The sequence below is a fragment of the Dasypus novemcinctus genome, chromosome 2 (genome assembly GCF_030445035.2).
Source record: "Dasypus novemcinctus isolate mDasNov1 chromosome 2, mDasNov1.1.hap2, whole genome shotgun sequence".
Classification (NCBI taxonomy): domain Eukaryota; kingdom Metazoa; phylum Chordata; class Mammalia; order Cingulata; family Dasypodidae; genus Dasypus; species Dasypus novemcinctus.
Genome location: NC_080674.1, coordinates 197,797,425 through 197,817,858, shown reverse-complemented (window position 1 = coordinate 197,817,858; position 20,434 = coordinate 197,797,425). Strand labels below are relative to the sequence as shown.

At 48.9% G+C, this 20,434-nt stretch overlaps 2 protein-coding genes across 6 annotated transcripts in view; one reads left to right on the top strand and one right to left on the bottom strand.

Annotated features, from left to right (window-relative positions):
• SNAP47 (synaptosome associated protein 47) overlaps positions 1–2,657 on the bottom strand; it is a 70,607-nt gene extending 67,950 nt beyond the window's left edge. The window contains exon 1 of one of the 3 annotated variants that reach the window (XM_004458098.5): positions 1,992–2,657. In XM_004458098.5, coding sequence (XP_004458155.1) covers positions 1,992–2,190 — 199 coding nt within the window. In that variant the 5' untranslated portion in view covers positions 2,191–2,657. The remainder of the gene's footprint in view (positions 1–1,991) is intronic. The other 2 variants (XM_071211524.1, XM_004458099.3) reach the window with 2 other exon arrangements.
• On the top strand, positions 2,484–19,131 carry JMJD4 (jumonji domain containing 4). 3 transcript variants are annotated; one of them, XR_011647276.1, is made up of 7 exons: positions 2,484–2,745; positions 3,259–3,424; positions 4,970–5,095; positions 5,650–5,917; positions 7,313–7,459; positions 8,384–10,741; positions 17,130–19,131. XR_011647276.1 is itself a non-coding variant. In XM_004458100.4 (6 exons), the coding sequence occupies exons 1-6, from the start codon at positions 2,484–2,486 to the stop codon at positions 8,684–8,686; spliced, it is 1,272 nt and encodes a 423-aa protein (XP_004458157.2). In that variant the 3' UTR covers positions 8,687–13,139. The 3 variants fall into 3 exon arrangements, 1 of the variants encoding a protein (XP_004458157.2); XR_011647275.1 differs by having other exon boundaries at positions 8,384–10,797; positions 17,068–19,131; XM_004458100.4 differs by lacking the exon at positions 17,130–19,131 and having other exon boundaries at positions 8,384–13,139.
• The last annotated feature ends 1,303 nt before the right edge of the window (positions 19,132–20,434 follow it).

Here is a 20,434-nt window from a genome sequence, read left to right as displayed (position 1 = left end):
AGTTTCTGATTCAGCAGGTCTGGTGGGATTCCAGAATGTACATTTCTAACGAGTCCCCAAGTCATGCAGGTGCTGCTGGGTTCAGACACCACACTCTAAGAACCAATGCTTTTGGGTATTCCTGCCCCAGCTTAGCTTTTCACTACTTGTCAGATAGTTAATGAATTTCTCATAGCCTCATCAGGGCACTAGTCATAATACTTCCTATACTATGGGGCCACCTTGTGGGAGAAGCACAAACTATCTGGCCGAGAGTAAAGGCTCAAGAAATGAGAACCCCATCTCTTACTCTGAGTTTCTGGCTCAGCTTTCCCCCAACAGTCTTGGAGAGCATGCATGTAGACCTGCTGGTCCCAAACCTCTCCTTCTTAGGAAACTAAATCTCAACCAGGGCTTTAGAACTCAAGGAATCCTGAAATTTTTCCCAGGCAATGTCTACTGAATTTAATATTTCCCCCTTGAGCCACACTTTGAACCATGCTTCCCAAATCTTCAGGCAATTACAGAACACTGCTTCCCACACCATCCCCATTTGCCTCCTGTGATCTGCATTCATCTCAGGTGAAATTAAATAATTAAGGAAAATCTGGCCAATGCATGGAAAGATGCTGACAGTTTAATTTAAAAAGAAGTTAAGAAAATCAAACACGTATGGCTATATAAAATAGTGTGCATGTAAGCAGGGAGGAAGAGCAAGTGACAGAGAGGAAAATAAGTAAATAAATAAATACACGCTGGGAAGGATCCTACACCTTGGCCACACAAGTGATATGTGGCAGATTGAGAAGGGATCATAGCCCATACAGACCAACACAATCCCTGTACTCGGCTCCACTTGCTGCAAACACCTCTCCACCACTTGTCCCCATCTCTCCTGGTTCTTGGCTCCCACTTGAGACCCCTCCTCTACCTGGCCTTAGACTCTCCAAAAATTCGCTTTCCTCAAAGTCCTCCCTCACAACTCCTTTCTCCATCTTTCCTCTCTCTGATTCTCCCTGTTCTACTTCTGGGTAAACTTCACATCTCCTAGAAAGAGTCCTCCCTCCAACAGGGCCCTGAACCCCATCATCCCTGGGAACCTCCCTAGTCCCACTGGTAAGGGTAAATAAAACGAAATGTACTTTGTATAAAAAGAAGGCAACCGCCCCTCCCCTCCCTTCAGGGCTCCTCCTTAAAAAATAATAGGCTCTCATTTTGCTCAGGAATTAGATAAGCCTAGTCTCCACATTTTATGTAATAAAGGTCACAGGCTTTCTGACCTTTGGAACTGTAAACCCCTCCCTCCAAAATTAACCCAAAATTAACTTCTCTCCAGGTGAACAGGAGACTGTTAAAGAGGCATCTATTTTTCTCTCAAGAAGATAAGAGAGATTTTAATTATTCTTTCATTTACTTTATAAAACGTGTGACATTCTGCCCAGACTCTGGACTCTCTTGTAAACTGCCTACAGAAAGGTAATTTGTTAGGCTTACACAGTAAATATTTTCTTTCCTTCCATATTGGTGTGGATAGGTCTGTGTAGGCTGAATTTTTGTTTTTCCCATGTTGAGACACTGACATGTAGCCATCACCACCCCCGACCCCACTCAAGATGCCCCTGCCCCCGCAAACTTCAGGCCCACTGGTGCGTGCAATCTCAGATCTCAGCCCTCACGCCCCCCACACTTTCATTTCAGTCCCTCTCACAACCCCAGCAGCCCGCCAAAGTCCGCCCCCCCCCCCCGAGCCCCCAGGTCCCCTAGCATCTCCTCCAGGTCCCCACCGTCCCCCGAGGTCCTCAACATCCCCTCCAGATACCCACCATTCCCTAGGAGCCCACCTTTGGCCCTTCTGCTTCTTCCTCAGCCCAGCCCTCATGCCCCACTTTCACCAACCTCTGGGACCTGGGGGAGAGGGTCGCCGTGGCAACCGAGGCAGGACGGACCGCGTGGGGGGAGGGCCGAAAGGGTTTGGAGCAGAGGCCTAGAGGCGGGCTGGCGACACTGCTTACCTGAGGCGCTGAGTGAGGAGCGAAGATAGTGAGACTCGGGACCGACAGTATTAGACCTACTCAGACCCCTCAGCGCCCTTTCGGAGTCGTCTGGAAAGAAGCGCTCAGCGTAGCTAGAGAGCCTGTGCCTGGCGACGGCGGGCGTGGGGAAACGGTAGCGCGCATGCGCATGCGTCCTGGCCCGGTGCGTTGTAGGCATGGGGTCCGGCGGGAACGCCGTGTACACCGGCACTTGGTTCCGTTCCACTGCGCGCTCTTGTGCTCTGCACTCTCCGTTGCCGCCGGCACCCACACCCTCTGCGCCGGAAGGGAAATCCTTAGCAATTGTTAACTTTTCCGCCCAGCGGTGTACAGTAAAGAGGCCCGTACCTCGTCTGGCTCCGTTTTGCGGCCCGGGCCGCGGGCCGCCTCGCCCCCTAGCGCCGTTGAGGGCGGCGACCACCACCCCTTTTGCGCAGACGCGAAGCGGGGGACCCAGCTTAAGGCCGGGGTATGGACCGGGAGACGCGCGTGTTCGCGGAGACGCATTTCCGTGGCCTCCGCGGGCGTCTTCCGGGCGGAGCCTCTGGGAATCCGGATCACGCCGACTTCATCGAGAAACCAGACTTCTCCTACGCCGATTTCTTCAAAGGCTACCTGCTGCCCAATCTGCCCTGCGTTTTCTCCAGCGCCTTCACTGAGGGCTGGGGCAGCAGGAAGCACTGGGTGACACCCAGCGGGAAGCCCAATTTCGATTATTTGCTCCAGAACTATGGTAAGGACAGATCTGAAGGGCTTGAGGATCGTGGGCGGGCTGTTCTCCTTACCAAGGGGGGAACGTGTGGATGTCCTGCAGCAGGGACACTCAAAGCAAGCTCGAGAACAGCATTAAAGCCCGTATTCTCCGTCTCCCGTGCCTCCTCAGAGTCCCTTCAGCCAAGGTTAGATTGCAGAAGGCTGCAAAGGAGGGGAGCCAGTGAGGATTTGGGCGAGGGCAAACCATGAGTGGCTCCGAAGAAGACTTCATCTGTTGACAGTGTTGGCAGTGAATCGGAGGGCCACTGGCTGCAGACGGGTAGTTAAGGGAGAGGCCAGACCAGGGTCAGTAAGGATGGATAGGCGTGGATGGCTCAGAAGTCACCTTGGGAGCAGATGTAGCTCAGTAGCTGAGCACCTGCTTCCCGTTTACGAGGTCCTGGGTTCAATCCCAGGTACCTCCTAAAAATGAAAAAAGTCACCTCCTACGTGTGCAAAGCAGAAAAAACTGCACCTGTCCCTCTTGTTTCAGGAGACATGGTTGTACCCGTTGCAAACTGCGGAGTCCAGGAATACAACTCCCACCCCAAGGAACATATGCCTCTCAGAGACTACATTAGCTACTGGAAAGAATACATCCAGGAGAGCTACTCCTCTCCAAGGGGCTGTCTTTACCTCAAAGACTGGCACCTATGCAGGTAAAGGGGCTTTGAGTGTCAGTTGTGGTAGAGTGGACTTCCTAGAACTGAGGGAACCCTGAGGCCTTTCTGAGTGAGGTGGGTGCATCCAAAGGAACTCATCTCTTAGTCAATGTGAAAAAGCCAGCTCCTCCCCAGCAAGGGTGGAAGCCACATTCTTTCTATACAGTCACATTTCACAGTGCATACAGGTGTTGACCATTATGAGGAACACGTGCTTTGTGCAGGTGTAGGTGGCACTTGTGGTCAGATACATACTTCTTCTATCTTGTGTTTGCCCACAGTCGTCCTGGACTGCCTCTGCTCTACCCTCTGTATCTAACTGACAGTTCCAGCTTTAGCCACTTTCCTTCCAGATGCCCTTGAAACCTGCCTCCCCTTTTCATCCTCACTTCTTCAAGTCAGGCTCTGTCCTCTCTGCTTGGTTGCTGCAGGGGTTTCCTAACTGACAGTTGTCTCAAATATTCTCCCTCCCTGTTGAGGCTCTCTAAGGTTGTCAGAATGATTTTTCTAGCACAGCTGTGTCCCACCCTGTGTTTGAAATCCTCAACACTGATGAGACTAAAGGAAACTCCTTAATATAGTATTATCAGTCTTTCGAGGTCTTTCCCCACCTACCACATGCTCTATCCACCAGGTGAGTTCCCACTGATCTCTCAAGGTCCTGCTCATGTGATGCTCACTCTGACAAATGCATATCCCTCAGGCTGAGTGGTCTCCCCAGCATGGCCCTGACCCCTGCCCAGCAGTCCCACTCTCCATGAGAATCCTCAGGTTTTAGTATGTTTCCCTCTCCTATGGTTGTGCTTTTCATGAGCAGAGGCTATCATGGTCATTTTTAGACCCCACTCCCTGCCATAGGGCCTGCATGTCATAGGTGCTCCATGCTTAGCAAATGTGTGAACAAGTGAATTCTTATTTTACCAATGTGGAAACTAAGGCTCAGAAACTCAAAACAAGAATAGAGGTCAGGCCCTTGTGATTCCCAAGAAAATCCAGGAGTACATGAAAAACAACTGGCACCTGGCACCCCAGCGCATAGCGTGCCCCAGAACTCTCTGCCACCCATTTGCACTGTGACCCAGCTACAACCACACACTGTTGCCTGCCATCAGAGAACTTGCGTTCTAGTAGCAGAGATGGGCACATATGCCTAAATACTATCGTGCACTGTGGATTCAGGTTTCAAATATACTATGAGTGGTTTTTTGGTATATGTTTGTTCCAAATACTCTGAGACATACTTAGAGTAGAAAATCATTCATTGTATGTTCTAAATTCAGTTTTGACCAGTTGTCTTGTATTTTTACCTGGCAATCCTAAAAAATAAAAAGGACAGAAGAAGCCTGAGATGAGGCAGTCAGGAGAGGCCATAGAAGAGGTAATATCTGAGCAGGATTTTTAAGGATAACTAGGAGTTTGCCAAGTACACAAAGGGAACAGCATGGTGTTGTGGGGTGGTTTCATGCTACCAGGGCTCTCTCCTCGCACTGCTGTTGGCCAAGAGTTCCATATCAGCCCATCCATGTGTGGTTCTTTCTAAAGGGCCTCCTCAGCAGAGGACGTGTACACGCTGCCTGTGTACTTCTCGTCAGACTGGCTGAATGAGTACTGGGATGCCCTCGACGTGGATGACTACCGGTTTGTCTACATGGGGCCCGCAGGCACCTGGTAAAGCTGGCCTCCACCCCGCCTCAGAGCTTGTTGCACCCGCCGCGCAATCCAGGGGCTGTGGACCTGCCCTTCCCCCTCCTGACTGCCTCTCCACTTCCACTATCTTCCTGCTCTCCGCCCAGCTCCCTTCTCCTGAACCTGCCCTACTGATGTCTCAGGCCTTGCCCAGAACCTCTTGAAGGTTCCCATTAGCAAGGCCTGAGGCTCGGGCTGCAAAGCTTAGCATTCCCAGGCCCTTCTGATCTAACCTAGCCCATTTTCCCTCCTTTCTCCTGTTGTTCCAACCAGAGCCTGTATAGGTTCTGCAGGACATTCTAGCAGACAGGGCAGGAGGTGTGGACCACCTACCTGACCTGTAGACCAAGGTCCTAAGGAGAAGAGGGTCTCCTTAGCCTGGGTGTTAGAGCTGGGGGACCCCTTGTCCTATGTGGCCATCCTCCTTTACTGGTGAGGCCTTGGGGATGCTCTAAACCCAGAGATAAACCTGCCCTGCAGAAACAAAGCACATGCCCCACCCCGTCGAAGGCATGAACCAGGAGCTCTCATCCCAGGTCGCCGTTCCATGCTGACATCTTCCGCTCCTTCAGCTGGTCTGTGAATGTCTGTGGGAAGAAAAAATGGCTCCTCTTCCCACCAGGGCAAGAAGCAGCCCTGAGGGATCGCCATGGTAGCCTGCCATTTGACGTAACCTCTCCTGCGCTCCTGGACACCCGCCTGTACCCCACGCGCGCGTGCTGCGGCCCTCCCCTGGAGATCACACAGGAGGCCGGCGAGATGGTGTTCGTGCCTAGCGGCTGGCACCACCAGGTCCACAACCTGGTAAGGTGGGGCCTCCCTCCCTCCTCTCCCCTCCGGAGCACCCTGGGGCCCTGTTTTAGTTTGCCAAAGAGCTCCTGAAAAGCATTGGCTTTTATAAAGGGGATTTATTTGGGGTAAAAGCTTACAGTTCCAAAGCCGTGAAATGTCCACATGGAGGCATCAGCAGAGGAGCTTTCTCACCCAAGTCAGCTACTGCTGATCCTAGCATTTTCACCACGTGGTGAAGCCAGATGGCTGCCTGTCTCTGAGGAGGTCTCTGCCTTCCCTTCCACAGTCGACTGTCTCAGGGAGCTCAGCTGGGAGCAGCCAGGCAGAGGGCTTGTCTCTTATCTGGCCTCCTCTGTCTCTATCTCTGGTCGTCAGCTCCTTGAGCCTCTCAGGGGGCTTCCCTCTTTACAGCTCAGCTGTGGGTGAAACCTCTCTCACAGGGCAGCGTCAAAATGGCAACTCCCTTTACCCGTGTCTGAGGGAGTCTTTCTCTATGTCTTCATTTATATCAGACCTAGCAAGGGGGCAAGGACTTAACCTGAGTCATACCTCACTGATATAGTCCAGTCAAAAGCCCTAAAGCAGTATTATAAAGTAATCTAATCAAAGGCCCGAATTTAACGCAATCAAAGGGTCTTACACCCAGAGGAATACATTAGTTTACAAACATAATCTTTCTTTTTTGGGATTCATAAAACAATCTCAAACTGCTACAGGGCCCATCCACCTGGCACATGGGCCTGCGCCATCAGAATGTGACAGAAAGCCCTGCCAAAGGCCTGGCCACAGCCCGATCCAGGGCCCCTATGTCTCCCCACTTGACCTTTGGAGCTTCCAGTCCACCCATCCCTGTCCCTCTGTCTTTCAAGCCCCTCCCTGTCCTTCAGTTTCTTCCCTAGACGCCTTCCCTGGGCCTCCCTCAGTGCTGCCGGCCGACTGTGCAGTGGGCAGGCCATCTAGGGGAGCTTGCAGCTGGGTCCAGAGCCTGGGTATGGGGCGGGCCAGGCCCACAGGCAAGGGAAAGCCCCATGGCCCTCAGAAGGACCTTTGGTGCCTTCATAAGCATCTCTGAGGGCCTCCCAGCCACTCCATTCCACACCCTCCACATCTCTTCCCTGGGGCAGCAGTGGGCGAGGGGCTCCCAGCACCCCCAGGCTGGGCCCAGACCCCTGGGACACCCTCAGGCCCTCTGTGGACCGGGTATGGACTCAGATCACTTGCCCCTGTACCCTCTCCTCTGCCAAGCAAGGACAGATAGTCTGGGTTGTCTTTTGGGGAGCAGAGAGGCCACCTTCCCAGGTGTGTTTCAGACCATCCCCCCCTGGGAAGCTTGGTCAGTGCTCACAGATGGGGGGGTCAGTCCCTGCCTCAGGCATCGTGGAGCCTTTCCATGCCTTGCCCCTGCAGGAGGACACCATCTCCATCAACCACAACTGGGTCAACGGCTGTAACCTGGCTGCCATGTGGTGCTTCCTGCAGCAGGAGCTCCAGGCTGTGCAGCATGAGATTCATGAGTGGAGAGACACCATGCCAGACTGGGACCACCACTGCCAGGTATGAATGGCCGAAGCTGGCCCCTGGGCTTGGGGGAGGGAAGCCTGCTTTCCCCTGCTCTGGAGGTTTTGGCCAGGCCGGACTCTGTTTCCCTGGGATCTTGAGTGTGGACTCCAACCTGGGGTTCCAGTCCCTTCGCAGTACAACCTTTCCTGTGTCAGCTTTGTCCAGAGTACAGTAGCGAGCCATGTACTCAAGAACAGCAGGTAACAGGCCCCAGCCTGTGACTGGGTAACACACTGAGCTATGTCCACCAGCAGCCGGCTCCAACCTGGAGTGTCATGGGGACTGCAGGTCACCTTGGGGGATGGGGAAGAGGCCTGGGGCCAGGGCTGCAAAGGGGGTGTGGGGGTTGGAGAGGACTGGCCAGGGCCAGGACTGGAGTCTGGGGCGGGAGGTGGGGGCTCTCTCCAGGCTAGGGCTGCAGTCAGGGTGGTGGGTCCCAAGCGTAGGAGGGGTGTGTCACTGGGCTCAGGGCCACAGACTGGGCTGGTAGTGGCACTTCACCAGGGCTTGGACTGCAGCCTGGGAGGAAGAGGTAGTCGCCAGGCCTGGGTTTTAGTCTCGGCCTGGGTGGTCACCAGGCAGTGTCTCCTTTCCAGGTGCAACCACTAGGGTCTGAGCGGCACTTGTGGGCTGCAGCCATGGCTGCACTCTGGGGGGTGAGTCAGGACCGGGCTGTGCTCTGCTATAGGAAAGCATACCAGGGTTGCCTTGTTAGGGCGGTGGTCTCCTGGCTGCCTTGCTCAGACACACATAGCCACCGTGAGGCAACGTCGCTGCCTGGGCGTCTCTATGTTCCTTGTCCCCATGTGTTATTCCTTGGGTTTGGCCTGTGTCTTAGGGTGCTTTGCAGCAGGGTCTTGTCCACAGCCATCAGAAACTCAGCAGTAGTAGTCAGTGAACACATCTTCTCTGGCCCAGGTGATCATGAAGTCCTGTTCAGGGATCAACTACGAAGAATTTTACCACTTTCTCAAGATAATCACTGAAAGGAGGCTTCTCACCCTGGCAAACGAGGTGGACGCTGGGAAGCTCGAGGGTGCCAGTGGGGCAGGGCTGGGCCCCCAGCAGGCCGCTTTTGACATCAGCCGCATTGCCAAGGTGCTGGCCTTGGTGATTGCTGACCCCGACTTCCAGAGAGTGGACACCAGTGCATTCTCACCACAACCCGCAGACCTCCTACAGCAGCTGGAGGAGGCCATCACTGCCTCAGCTTCTTTGTAGTCCCAGTTGGGAGGACTTGGGGTGCCGCATGCCTGGACATACGAGCCAACTACCTCAGCCTCCTCCAGGCACTAGCATGCAAGGCGGGGTTCCCATGTGGTTCGTGGGGGGTCGCATGGTCCTGTGGGCTGTCACATCTCTTGGGGGTTCCATTCAGACTAGTGAGGGTCTCCCACGATCCTGGGAATGTTTGACCTGGTCCTGCTATCCCTTGGCCTATTTTTTTGGAGTCTTTGAACAACAGCCAGGCCCTGAGGCGCCCTACCTGTAGTTCTGTTTGCTTTTTCTTAAGTGAAGCCTGGCCCTGACTGAGAACTGATTCTGGGAGAATGTGCATGTGAGAATTTGTTAAATCTGACTTGTAGTGAGAGCCCCTTGTTCCTGAAGGAAGATGGGGTATGGACTGCCTGTGGGGCAGAGGCAGGCCCAAGGATTTCCATACTGGCTTGGAGGCCCCATTCTCACCTGTCCTCACTTGTTAAGGGGAAAACAGCTAGGTGAGAGCAGTTGGAGAGGATTAAAATGACACTGGCACTCACCTAGCAGAGTCACGGAGCATCGCCAGTCCTGGATCAGTGGGAATGTCTGTTACAACCTGCGTTTCCTCACTTACCAGTTCAAGCCCCTTCCAAGGACCCTTGTGGGGAAGCCACAACTTCCTGCAAAACTCAAGGTTCAGTTGGTCAGGTTCAGTGAAAGCAGCCAGAGAAGGCCCCACTGCTCCCACTGGAGTCTACAAGTGCATGGGTGTCTGCCCACCCACTGCCACCCCTCACCGTCTTTGTGGCTCATCGACCTCCACTGAGGCTTCGTGGACCCCAGAAAAGCCTTTCCTTAGAGCTAATCCATTCCTGTGTGTGTAAACCTGCTGTAGGTGGGACCTTTTGATCAAAGCACTTCAGTTAAGGGTCTTTGATTATAATGTGTGACCTAGGGTGGGTCTTAATCCTCTTACTGGAGTCCTTTATAAACAGAGGAATAAAAAGCTACAGATAGAGAAAAGAGCCACAGAGGTAGAAAGGAAGCCAGAAGCTGAGAGAGAAGGATCCAGGAGGCAGAAGCTGAAATCAGCAGAACACAGGAGCTGAGAGGAAGACACTTTCGCCAGAAGCTGAAAGCAGTGAGTCTTGGAAGAAAGGGGAGAGATGAGCAGATGCTGCTGTGTGCCTGATTGCCCACAGCTTCAGCTAGGGGAGAAAGCATCTCTTGATGACACCTTGATTTGGACATCTTCACAGCCTCAGACCTGTAAGTTTATAAGTTAAATCCGCATTGTGAAAGTCACCCTATTTCTGGTATATTGCTTGGCAGCTTTAGCAAACTAAAACAGATGGGATTCTCAGGTCCCTCCCCACTCCCGCCCCCACCCCCACGCCTTCCCACACATGCGAAGGTTGGGACGCCTGCAACCTACTGACTTCTGATCTGGGTCAGTGGGGTGGGTGAAGTGTTAGGGCAGGGGCAGGCCCAGCCCCCAGCCCCACTTGTCCTCTGGGGATCCCACTGCAACTTCACTGCACCTCTGCATTCATCTCCCATTGGGGCCAATTTTTCAATACAGAGAGGGGAAACGGAGACTTGAGAAAAGACTACAATCTGCATCTCTGTCCCACACTAGAACCACTCCGTTATTTAAATGAAGCTCTCTCCTACCGTAGGTATCTCGGCTCCCACTGGCCTCTACCCATCCTGGCAAGGTCCTGAGTGAGGTATTTACTTGGTTAGGACCCAGGCCCTGCTGCATGCACTGTCCCCCACTCAGACCCACAGGCATCAGAGGGGTATCCCTGATAAGCTGCCGGACCTGCTGGCAGCAGATCAGACAAGGCAAAGCATGGGGGTTGTTCCTCTCCATCTTGCTATTACTACATGTCTCTGGCCCCATCCAACTTCTGACCCTTGTCTGCTCACTCACTCAGCAGTGGTTGTTGCATAGTTACTGTTCTCTTCAACAAGAAAATATTTTTACTCTCATTGTGCAATTAAAATGCCACTCTGGGGCAGCCGACTTGGCCCAGTGGTTAGGGCATCCATCTACCACATGGGAGGGCCACGGTTCAAACCCCGGGCCTCCTTGACCCGTGTGGAGCTGGCCCATGCACAGTGCTGATGCACGCAAGGAGTGCCCTACCATGCAGGAGTGTCCCCCACGTAGGGGAGCCCCACGTGCAAGGAGTGCGCCCCATGAGGAGAGCCGCCCAGCGCAAAAGAAAGTGCAGCCTGCCCAGGAATGGCACCGCACACATGGAGAGCTGACACAACAAGATGACACAACAAAAAGAAACACAGGTTCCCATGCCGCTGACAACAACAGAAGCAGACAAAGAAGACACAGCAGTAGACACAGAGACATAGCAAATAGACACAGAGAACAGACAACTGGGGTGGGGAGGGGGGGAAGGGCAGAGAAATAAAATTTTAAAAAATGCCACTCTGAATACAAATTGCACAACATCCAAATTCCAATCCTAGCATAAGGCCTCTGCCATTCAACAATCATTCTTTGCACACACAGCTGGTGTGATTCAACCACAATTTTTGCATACTCACTGTATGCTGTTTGTATTAGGGTTCTCTAGGGAAACAGAACTAATAGGTATCTGTAAATAGTATGAGGTTTTATAAAATATCTCATGCAACCATGGGAACACACAAGTTCAAAATCTAGGGCAAGCTGCAAGCCAAGGACCAATGAAGGTCCTTGATGTGTTCCCCAGGAGAAGCTGTTTGTCTGAAGGAGAGAAAGGAATTCTCTCTGAATACTAAAATCACGCTTTTAAGGTCTTCAACTATTGAATGAGATGTCACTCATTGCTGAAGGGAAGCTCCTCAGTTGATTGTAGATGTAGCCAGTCATCTACACAATCAACTTACTGATGATTAAAGTCCATGAAATGCCCTTGTATTACAACTAGCCCAGTTCTTGCTTGACCAGACAACTGGGCACCATTATCTGGCTGAGTTGACTCATGAACCTAACCATCACACTCTTCAACAATCTCTTGGAACATCCACCAAAGCCAAGTTAACAACTCTTTCCACATTCTGCTCTATCCAACTTCCACTCAAACAGCCATTTTGTGCCATTCAGCAGTCACTCCTCGCACACTCATGGTGGAAATGAACAAGCACTCTTTGCATACTTGGGCCAATTCATTGTTTCTTGCACATTAATTTTACACCCTCCAAAATCCACTCCTTGTACACCCTCTTTAAACCATTCAGCAAGCTCTTTCATACTCACTGTGTGTGATTCAACAATTCTTGGCACTCATTCTGTACTACCTAATAGTCATTCTATAAATACCAACTAGATGCCACTCAAAAAACATTCCCTGCACACACACACTGTGTGCTGTTCAAGTATCATTCTTCATACACTTACTCAATCACCACACTTCGCAAACTCTTTCTACATCATCTTGCTTTCACACTTGAAATATACACCCCAACATTCGACAGTTACTTCTTGCACAATCACTCTGTATAATTAAATGAATTTCTATATCCACATTGTGTGATCAAACTATACTTTTTACGCATTTATTGTGAGGAGTTGCATGACCATTCTTTGCATAATCATTCTGTACAATTCCCAGTATTTGCACACACTCCAAAATCACTCTATGCAGTCCACTGTCTGGTCCATAAATACTCTTGATACAATCATTCTGCTACATACTAGCACCCTGACTATGTTCTGGTAGACATTTATCTTCACAGTAATTCTGTGTGTTAAACATTCAGTCTTTGCACACAATTCTGTACCATTCAATTTTAATGCATACACACTCTGCCTTGTGGCAGTCATTCATTGCATACCCACTTTATGCTGTTCAACAATTGCTACTTGCATTTTGTCTGATTCAATAGCTTCTCTGCACAATCAGCGTGCACCATCCAACTTCCATTCTTTGTATACACTCTCTCAGCATCATTTAACCATCTCTCCATCCGCACTTCCTTAGATATTTAAAAGTGGTTATTTTTTACAAACTCATTGGTGCAATCAAAAAACACTTTAGGGGAAGTGGATTTGGCTCAACGAATAGAGCGTCCGCCTACCACATGGGAGGTCCAGGGTTCAAACCCAGGGCCTCCTGACCCATGTGATGAGCTGACCCACATGCAGCGCTGATGTGCACAAGGAGTGTTGTGCCATGCAGGAGTGTCCCCTGTGTAGGGGAGCCCCACATGCAAGGAGTGCACCCCGTAAGGAAAGCTGCCCAGTGCGAAAAAAGCACAGCCTGCCCAGGAGTGGTCCACACAGGAAGAGCTAACGCAGCAAGATGATGCAACAGAAAGAGACATAGATTCCTGGTGCCGCTGACAAGAATTCAGGCAGACACAGAAGAACACACAACATGGACACAGGGAGCAGACAACGGTGGTGGGGGGGATGTGAGGGGGGTGGCAGGGAAGGGGAGAGAAATAAAAAATCTTAAAATAAAAACTTTATGCACACTCATCTTTTCCTCCTCCTCCACTGCTTGCTAACCCAATCTGTGCTCCTCAGCAGTCATTCTTTACTGACTTACTTGGTGCAATGCAACAACCACTATATGCATATTCATTCTGCTGTAGCCAATTTTCCATCTCTTGCACACTCATTTTGTATTACAGAACAACCAGTCTTCACGCTCAGTGTGAGATATAGCACCTATTATATGCAGCTCCTGCTCTATTCAATACAGTATCCTTGCACACTTACTGTGTGCTACTCTGTAGTGACTGGACACACTCCATGTAATTCAACAAATACTTTTTTAAATGATTTTTTAAAAACATTTTTAATTTTATTTTTTCCTTCCCCTCCCCCTCCCCTGCCCTTGTTTTTGCTGTCTGTGTCCATTCACTGTGTGCTCTGTATCTATTTCTCTTTTTGTCTTCTCTAGGATTCACCAGGATTCAATCCTGGGAACCTCTAATGTGGAGAGAGTTTCCCTGTCAATTGTGCCGCCTCAGTTCCAGGTCTCTGCAGTGCTTCACCTTGACTCTGGCCTTCATCTTTCTTTTGTTGTGTCATCATCTTGCTGCATGACTCACTTGCACAGGCACTGCCTCACTGCAGGCACTCGGCTTGCTGCGTGGGCACTTGACCTGCCATACAGGCACTGGCTCACCATGCAGGCACTCATGCGGGCATTCAGCTTGCCACTCAGGCACCCACGTGGACACTGGCTCACCAGGCAGGCACTCACATGGGCACTCGGTTTGCCACGCGGGCACTCAGCTCATCACGCAGGCACTCAGCTCACCACACAGGCACTCGTGTGGACACTCAACTCTGCACAGGCATCCACGAGGGCATTCAGCTCACTGTGCAGGCACTCAGCTCACCACACAGGCACTGGCTCCCTACACAGGCACGCTTTCTCTTTTTCACCAGGAGACCCCAGAGATCAAACCCGGGTCCTCCGATTTGATAGATGGAGGTCTTATCACTTGAGCCACATCCACTTCCCCAACAAATACTTTTTGTATAATTCTGTACCACTCAATTTCCATTCTTTGCATGGGCACACAGTGCAATTAAACAACTTCCACATTGACAATCACTGTGTACTACTTAAGAATGGTTATTTTGGGGAAGCAGATGTGGCTCAAGTGATAGAGCTTCCGCCTACTATATGGGAGGACCTGGGTTCGATCCGTAGGGCCTCCTGGTGAAAAAGAATAAGAGAAAGTGTGCCCGCACAGCAAACCAATGTCCACTTGGTGAGCCAGTGCCCATGCGAGTGCCCACATGGTGAACGAGTGCCTGTGCAAATGAGTCCTGCAGCAAGATGATGACACATCAAGAGAAAGACAAGGGGAGAGTCAAGGTAAAGTGCAACAAAATCCAGGAAGTAAGGTAGTGCAATTGACAGGGAACCTCTCTGCACATCAGAAGTCCCCAGGATCAAATCCTGGTGAATCCTAGAGGAGAGAAAATGAGAAGACAACACAGACAGCAAAAACAGCAGGGCAGGAGGGGGGGGGGGGGGAATAAATCTTTAAAAAAAATGGTTATTTTGAACACACTGACTTTGTAGTTCAGCAACTACTCCATGCACACTTATTAACATCCTTCCAATTTCCATTCCTTGCTCACCCACTCTGCTATTCACAATCAGTCATTGCATGCTCACCATGTGGTTTCTCTAACTAGCATTGGAAAAGCTGCTGTTATTGATTCAGGAACCAGTGTTGGCACACACATTTTTCACCATCCAAATTCCACTGCTTTCACTCCCACTATTTGGTATTCAGCTTTAATTTTTGCACAGTCACACTATGTTATTTTTAAAAAACACTCTTGAAACTCACTGTGTCAAGTGCTTTTGGCAAACTTGTTCTACTCTTCTGCACAATCCTAACTTCCAGTTCATGCACACCAACTCTATGCAATTCACATTTTGTGTTGTGTGTGGTGTTCAGCGCCTCACCCTGGAGGGTAACCAGGTCTGGCCAGCCCATGAGGCCATGAGATGGTACCCTAGGCCAGGCCATGGCGTTGTGTAGGTTCCCTTCACTGGGAGAATGTCTCAGATGTTTTATAAGTCTCACTCTAGTGGTCAAGACTGGCTCCAATTGGAAAAGAAAGAGTGGTACCCAGGCTATCTTGTAGCCGTGGGAAGTTCCCCTCTGAGGAGGGAGTGGGCTCAAGTAAAACAGAGTCTGGGAAGATAGCCTGGGTGGCCCACCATCCCTATATGGGGCCAGTCATGGAAACCACCTCCTAAAAGTGTTTCTTGGTCTCTCTCCAGTGGTGGAGATCAAAATGGCCCTGCATGGGAAGCCCAAGGAGTATACCTCAGGCCTGGTCGCCATCCCAGTTATTGGATACAGCTCCCAAGAATATTTCCAAGTCCCCTTCTGGAAAGGGGACACTGGTCTTGGACAGCTAGAAAGGGTACCCCTGACCCAGCAGCTATCCTGTGTTGCCACTAGGTCTGCCTCCTGAAATTTTTAAAAATCTTGCCTGGTTAGGGTATGACTGTACTGACCAAACAGCTCCATAGGCAGGGAATGGAGGTACCTGGGGCCACCTGCAGCCCCTGAGGGCCCAGTTGTGGGATGCATCTCCCCAAAATGATTTCCTCACCCCTACTGTGGAGGGACACAGAGCTGGGCCATTTCAGAATGCATGGGAAGGTCATACTCCTGACAGCTGCAGGTCCTTGTTCACCCAATTGACAGATGCCTTTTCTTAACAACTTTCTAAGCTCCCTCTGGTGGGAGGAAAGGCACATACATCCAGAGAGGCCCAGGGAGCTGTCCCCAGCCTGGCTGCATCCCTGAAATTTTTCCAAGTCTTCATGGACCCTCATCACCAGATGCATCTCTTAAAAATTTTTCTTATCCTCCTTCCTGATGAGGAAATCATCCCGGGCCATCCAGAGAGGCCCAGATAGGGTGCCTTGGGCCACTTTTAGTATGTGCCTCCCAAATATTTGCCTACATCCTCATGGGAACTCGTTGCAGTTCACAGTTAACAGTTGTGACTTATTTCACTCAACATAATGCCTTCAAGATTCATCACATGTATCAGGACTTCATTCCTTTTTATGGCTTCCATTTCATGTATACACCACATTATGTTTAGCCATTCATTCAACTGTTGATGGACACTCTGGTTGCTTCCATCTTCTGGCAATTGGGAATAATGCCACTATGAACACTCATGTGCAAAAATATATTCGAGTGCCTGCTTTCAATTCTTTTGGTTATATACCTAGTAGTGGTGCTGCTGGGTCATATGGTAATTCTATACATAACTTCCTGAGGAAACCCTGAACTATTTTTCACAATGGCTGCACCACTTTACATTGCCACCACCAATGCATGAGTGTTCCTATTTCTCCACATCCTTTCCAACATTTGTAATTTTCTGATTTTCAAATAGTAACCATTCTAGTGGGTGTGAAATGTTATCTCACTGTGGTTTTGGTTTCCATTTCCCCTATGGCTAATGATATTGAGCATCTTTTCACATGGTTTTTGGCCATTCATATATCTCTTTTGAAAAGATGTCTATTCAGATTTTTTGCCCACTCTTAAATTGGGCTGTTTGTCTTTTTGTTAAGTTGAAGGATTTCTTTATTTCTTTTGGATCTTTTTTTTTAAGATTTATTTTTTTTACTCTATTTTTCTCCCCTCCCCCCATTGTCTGCTCTCTGTATCCATTCGCTGCATGTTTTTCTTTGTCTGCTTCTGTTGTTGTCAGCGGCACGGGAATCTGTTTTTTCCTTTTTGTTGCATCATCTGTGTCAGCTCTCCGTGTGTGTGCGGCGCCATTCCTGGGTAGGCTGCACTTTCTTTCGCACTGGACGGCTCTCCTTATGGGGCACACTCCTTGCGCGTGGGACTCCCTATGCGGGGACACCCCTACGTGGCAGGGCACTCCTTCCACACATCAGCACTGCACATGGCCAGCTCCACATGGGTCAAGGAGGCCCAGGGTTTGAACTGTGGGCCTCCCATGTGGTAGACGGACACCCTATCCACTAAGCCAAGTCCGCTTCCCTCTTTTGGATCTTAATCCTTTATCAGATATGTGGCTTCCAAATATTTTCTCCTATTTTGTAGGTTGAGCTTTTATTTTCATAATGAAATCCCACTGAAGCACAAAAGATTTTAATTTTGATGAGGTTCCTTTTATCTATTTTCTCTTTTGTTTCTTGGCTTTGGATATAAAGTCTAATAAACCATTCCCTAACACAAGGTCCTGAAGATGCTTCCCTACATTTTCTTCTAGGAGTTTGATAGTTCTGGCTCTTATATTTAGGTCTTTGATCCATTTTGAGTAGATTTTTGTATGTGGTATGAGATAGGGGTTTTCTTTCTTTTGCAAATGGAGATCCAGTTTTCCTTACACCATTTGTTGAAGAGACTATTCTTTCCAAACTGAGTGCTCTTTGTCCCCTTGTCAAAAATCAGTTGGGAAACTTCCAGGAAGATGGCAGACTAGAAAGACATGGGACTCTCTTCTCCAGAAAAATAGCTAGAGAACAGTTTGAAACAGCCTGGAAATAGATCTTCTAGGGTTTAGGACACCAGACAAAGCCTGGACACCACCCAGAGGAGAGAGGGACAAAGGAGGAGAAACAGGACAGAACTGTGAGTTGAAAGCAGCAACTGCTGCTGCCAGCACCCTCCCCCACACTAAAAACACCTTAGAATACTCAGGCCTCTGAGCCTGTGACTACAGACAAAGAGGACTCCAGGGATCCACCACCCAAGGAAAAGGAAGAGAGAGGGACAAAGGCTAAGGCTGACTCAGCTTCTGACTCAAAAATTTGGTCTGCTGTTTCCCACCAGCCCTTCCAGTCCAGGTGTCACCATGTGGTGGTTTACCCTGAGAGCTGGCACAGGACTGGAGAAATCCAACTCTTGCAATCTCCCTCTCTTCTAGCCTGGACTGATACACCACCCCAGGAAAGGGGAGAGTGAGGGACACACCTAAGGAAGGCTGATTCAGCTTTTGACCCACCAAGTTGGTCTGCTGTCTCCCATGAACACTTCCAGGCCTAGTGGGGCTGTGCCATTGTTTGTGTTGGGAGCTGGCAAGGGGCTAAAGATACACAATCCTCCCAATCTCCTTCTCTATTAACAGAACTCAGAGGGGAATGGAAATGTCTCCTACCTGGGAAAGGGGAGGGGGCTGTCTGAGGAGGCTGGAGAACTGTCTGACAGAAAGTTTGAATTACAAGGTTCTTAACCTCTAGGAAGACAGCTCTGCCACACTGATCCAGTCTCTGTCACTACAAATACACTCCAACCAAGCAATGAAATGAGAGCTGCCAAAGAATGCCATCTGCTGGCAGACCAAGGAGGTGCACATGAGAAAATTAAAATTAACTAAGGCTGTTTCCAGCCTTTATAGCCTCCCTCCCCAAGGCCCTATAGGAAGTGGGTCTGCAGCCATTACTGTGTTCAGAGCCCAGTTTTGAGCAACTAGGAGGGACAATTCTAACAATCCAGGTCGATCCAAGAATCAAAGAGCAACAATAACAGCCTCCCACCACTAAATCCCTATAAAAGAGAAAGAAATTGATGATCTGAGTAAACTACATCCTAATCAGATGCCTAGATAGCAGCAAAAAATTACAAGCCATACTAAGAAAATGGAAGACATGGCCCAAGAGGAGGAATATATCCAAAGCCCAGAAGAGATATAGGATTTGAGAGAACTAATTAGTGAGATGCACACATATTTCAAAAATCAAATTAATGAGTTGAAAGACAATATGGCTAAAGAAATAAATGACATCAAGAAAACATTGAGTGAGTGCAAAGAAGAATTTGAAATACTGAACAGAAAAGTAACAGAACTCATGGGAATGAAAGACATAGGTGAGATTAAAAAAAACACATTAGAGTCATATAACAACAGACTAGAGATAATAGAAGAAAGAACACATGATGTAGAAGACAAAACAGCTGAAATTGAAAAGAGAAAAGAATGGAAAAATTGAGCAGGGGCTCAGAGAGGTGAGTGATAACATGAAATGCAAAACATACATGTCATGGGAGTTCCAGAAGGAGAAGAGAAGGGAAATGGGGAAGAAAGAGTATTTGAGGAAATACTCTCATGAAGGAAATGAACTTACATGTCCAAGAAGCACACCACAACCTAATCAGAATAAATCTGAATGACTGACTCCAAGACACATACTACTCAGAATATCAAATAACAAAGGTAAAGAGAAAACTCTCAGAGCAGCAAGGGAGAAGCAAACCATCACATACAAGGATGCCCAGTAAGACTTAGCATAGATTTCTCTTCAGAAACCATGGAGGTGAGTAGACAGTGGTATACAATTAGGACACTGAAAGGAAAAAACTGCCAGCTGAGAATTCTTTATCCTGCAAATGTTGTCTTTCAAATATGAAGGTGAGTATAAAATATTCACAAACAGAAACTAAGATAGTTTGCAAAAAAAGAATCCACCTTTGCAAGAAATATTGAAGGAAGCCTTAGAACCTGAAAGAAAAAAACAGGAGAGAGAGGCCTGGAGGAGAGTATAGAAGAATAGCAGACAGGATAACCAAAAGAGGAAAAAGACATATGTATGATATGACATATGAAAACTGAAGAATAAAATGGTGGAAGTAAATAACATTTACAGTAATATCATTGAATGTGACTGAATTAAACTCCCCAATCAAAAGATACAGGCTGACAGAATGGATTTTAAAAAAAATGAGACATCCATATGATGCTCATCTTAGAAACTCATCTTAAACCCAAGGATATAAACTGACTGAAGGTGAAAATTTGGAAAAAGACACTCCACACAAATAGTAACCAAAAAAAGAGCAGGGGTAGCTACACTAATATTGGACAAAATAGACTTTAAGTGCAAAAAAGTTATGAGATACAGAAAGCCATTATGCATTAATAAAAGGGACAATCCACCAGGAAGATATAGCAGTCATAAATATCTATGCACCTGAGCAGGGTGGCCCAAAATACATGAGACAATCTCTAGCAAAAATGAAGGGAGAAATAGACATCTCTACAATAATCGTTGGAGCCTTCAACACGCAACTCACATCATTAGATAGAACAACTAGACAGAAGATCAACAAGGAAACTCAGAACTTGAACAATATGATAAATGAGCTAGACTATACAGACTTATACAGAACATCCAAACTCAGTGGGTTATACATTCTTCTCAGGTGCCCATGGATTTTTCTCCAGGATAGACCACATGTTACAGCATAATGCAGCTCTCAATAATTATAAAAAGATTGAAA